The sequence below is a fragment of the Sphaeroforma arctica genome (assembly GCF_001186125.1).
Source record: "Sphaeroforma arctica JP610 unplaced genomic scaffold supercont1.2262, whole genome shotgun sequence".
Lineage (NCBI taxonomy): Eukaryota > Ichthyosporea > Ichthyophonida > Sphaeroforma > Sphaeroforma arctica.
In genome coordinates this window covers 1-2478 of record NW_014038296.1, presented here as the reverse complement: position 1 = coordinate 2478, position 2478 = coordinate 1, and the positions used below count along the sequence as shown (strand labels likewise).

Here is a 2478-nt window from a genome sequence, read left to right as displayed (position 1 = left end):
CGTACGTACGGTAGTACGTACTATATATATATATATATATATATATATATATATATATATATATACCCCACATATATGCAGAGAAGAGCCATCAGGAATCAGGGAACAAATACTCACTCAGATGGACGCAACTATCTCACCATAGTACGTATTCTTCAACATAAAACAAATACAGGCATCATTACATTAGCAGTCAGCAAACAGATGAGATGTTCTGAAGAGCAGAAAGGTTCCGAATTTGTATAGAATGGGTGACGAATACATTTACGCATGTAGTACATACGTGTCTAGTGTTTCACTGTTCACCCAGGCGACACACAGGCAAAAGTTTCCCTTAGCGATAGGAGCGCCGAATCACGCACACAGAAACATTTGAGCATTTCCAAAGACAATGCACACAGTGATATTGATAGTTGTGTCTACGGATACCGATACGTGTTTGCAATAACTAATTATACACACTCTATCCGGCTGGTAGTTTAGTTGTGTTTCAGGGTCCGGTACATACCCGACATCGGCTTTTGTAGCTCGGTATAGACTCTATGGCTGTCCGGGCTCTGCCCAGTTATTTTCTTGGTGTTCGCACGTACTAATGCGTTGACGTCATCATCGTTCATCATCCATGTGAACCTAAAACATATCCGAGATGTTGAGAGCTGCGAGCGTACGAGCCTGGTGCATGTATCCGTTCGGATGTTGGGACTGTGACTTACCTTGTCCCAGATGTGATTAACGACAAAACGACAATCGAGATGAAACGAGGGGTGGGATAACACACGTGATGATGTATGAGAAACATCAAAAGACGACGTGAAGGGTTGATAGCATATGTACTAAGACAGCGATCTATGGGATTGTAAGTGGTGGCCATAATAAGGCTTGTGATATGTCTACTGCCACCGGAGATGATGCGAAATCACAGAAAGATAATAATATATCAATGAAGCAACGCTGGTGTTGTAAAGCAATAGGTCATAGAACAAGACAAATTTTAATGGGGAGCGGTAGAGGAGAAACATACTTGCACTTTATATTTCCGTTGTAGGTCATCAGGTGGTTCTTTTCATCGACAGTCAAAGGTCCCTGTGTGGTGGTTCGGAATTGATTAGTACACATTTCCTCTAAAAGATGTGTTCACTTGTGCATCCATCCACCATCAACACACCATCCTCTCGTGTGTCGTATCGTATAACTATCTAACTACAGACAGGATGACGACTCTTTCCCTATTAACCACAATATACCTGTACACTAGGTATATGGTGCAATATGTTCACATGCATTGCATACATTCCACGCTTGAAAACATACCAAATTATTCACCATCCTCATAAAATCATTTCTGAGCATGTCAAATGATGGCCTATCGTCCGGTTCAAAAGCGGTACAATCCAATACCGTTTTGTAAATCTCGTCGGTCCAATGATCTTGCTTTATCAGATAGGTGCTGATGATCGTATTTGGATTGGTCAAGAGCACTATCACCTGTTATAACGAAAATAGGACAATACTACAGTGAACACATGCCTACATTATTGCAAACATATGTACATATGCACATACTAACAAATTATATAGAAACATGTCCCTATAAAGGGAACAGCTTGAAGTAATTTCAGGCACATAGAATAACTACTTCGTCCTCGTACAATACAAAATATCACATATACATACTTCACTTCACACACATCTACCCCCTCCCAAAAACGAACATGAATGGCATGTATACGTACCTCCTTGTTAGTCAGGGTATGAAATGGCATCATCCCATTAGATATAATCTCCCAAGTTGTAATGCCAAAGGCCCAGACATCAGTGGCCTGGTTTGCCTTGAATCTGTCAGTATATGCAGTTGAATTGGATTGGGTGAGCAGGTTTGAATTCAGCTTGCATTTAGCTACACACCCACGAGTTTAGCAGTATAGTTAACAGAACATCATATATCGATGATTTTCCCAAGTCGCACTTTCTTCCAGGCTATCCACCGGAAACGCAGCTGCGCGTGTTGTGGTATTTTAGTGTACTGAGAGCTGTCATGTACATGCACACATATATAGACTCAGCATTGCAATCAACAAGTATATCTACCACAAATGAAACAATCAATGTAAAACATGCTTATTTGTGTGCGTACTTATCTGGCCCATGACAACGGTACATACTCCATGATGTTCTCCGGAGCCATCCACCTAACAGGTAGCTGTACATTTTGTGATGTTTTTGTGTACTGCGAATGTTCGTCCACTTCTCGCGCGAGTCCCAAATCGGACACCTTCGCTCGCGGCGGTCTGTACAGCAACATATTACAATATATCAAAAGAAAGCGTCAATATGATCTGTATCTTGTATATCGTACTTCAATATACTGGATTATCTTTAAAGATACATTGAACTGTAAGATAGTACGACATATCGTAATAATATGTAATAAAGCACAGTATACTTACTATAGTTCGGTATATCGTTAAATATCAGAAC

The 2478-nt window shown here is 40.5% G+C and overlaps 1 protein-coding gene across 1 annotated transcript in view; it reads right to left on the bottom strand.

Moving 5' to 3' along the window:
- Positions 1 to 2307, bottom strand: part of SARC_12380 (hypothetical protein) — a 3140-nt gene extending 833 nt beyond the window's left edge. The window contains exons 1-5 of the mRNA XM_014293513.1: positions 2163 to 2307; positions 1734 to 1836; positions 1312 to 1485; positions 1022 to 1083; positions 509 to 630 (exon numbers count right to left, since the gene is read on the bottom strand). Of these exons, the coding sequence (XP_014148988.1) occupies positions 509 to 630; positions 1022 to 1083; positions 1312 to 1485; positions 1734 to 1836; positions 2163 to 2302 (601 nt within the window). The 5' untranslated portion in view covers positions 2303 to 2307. The remainder of the gene's footprint in view (positions 1 to 508; positions 631 to 1021; positions 1084 to 1311; positions 1486 to 1733; positions 1837 to 2162) is intronic.
- Between the last annotated feature and the right edge of the window lie 171 nt (positions 2308 to 2478).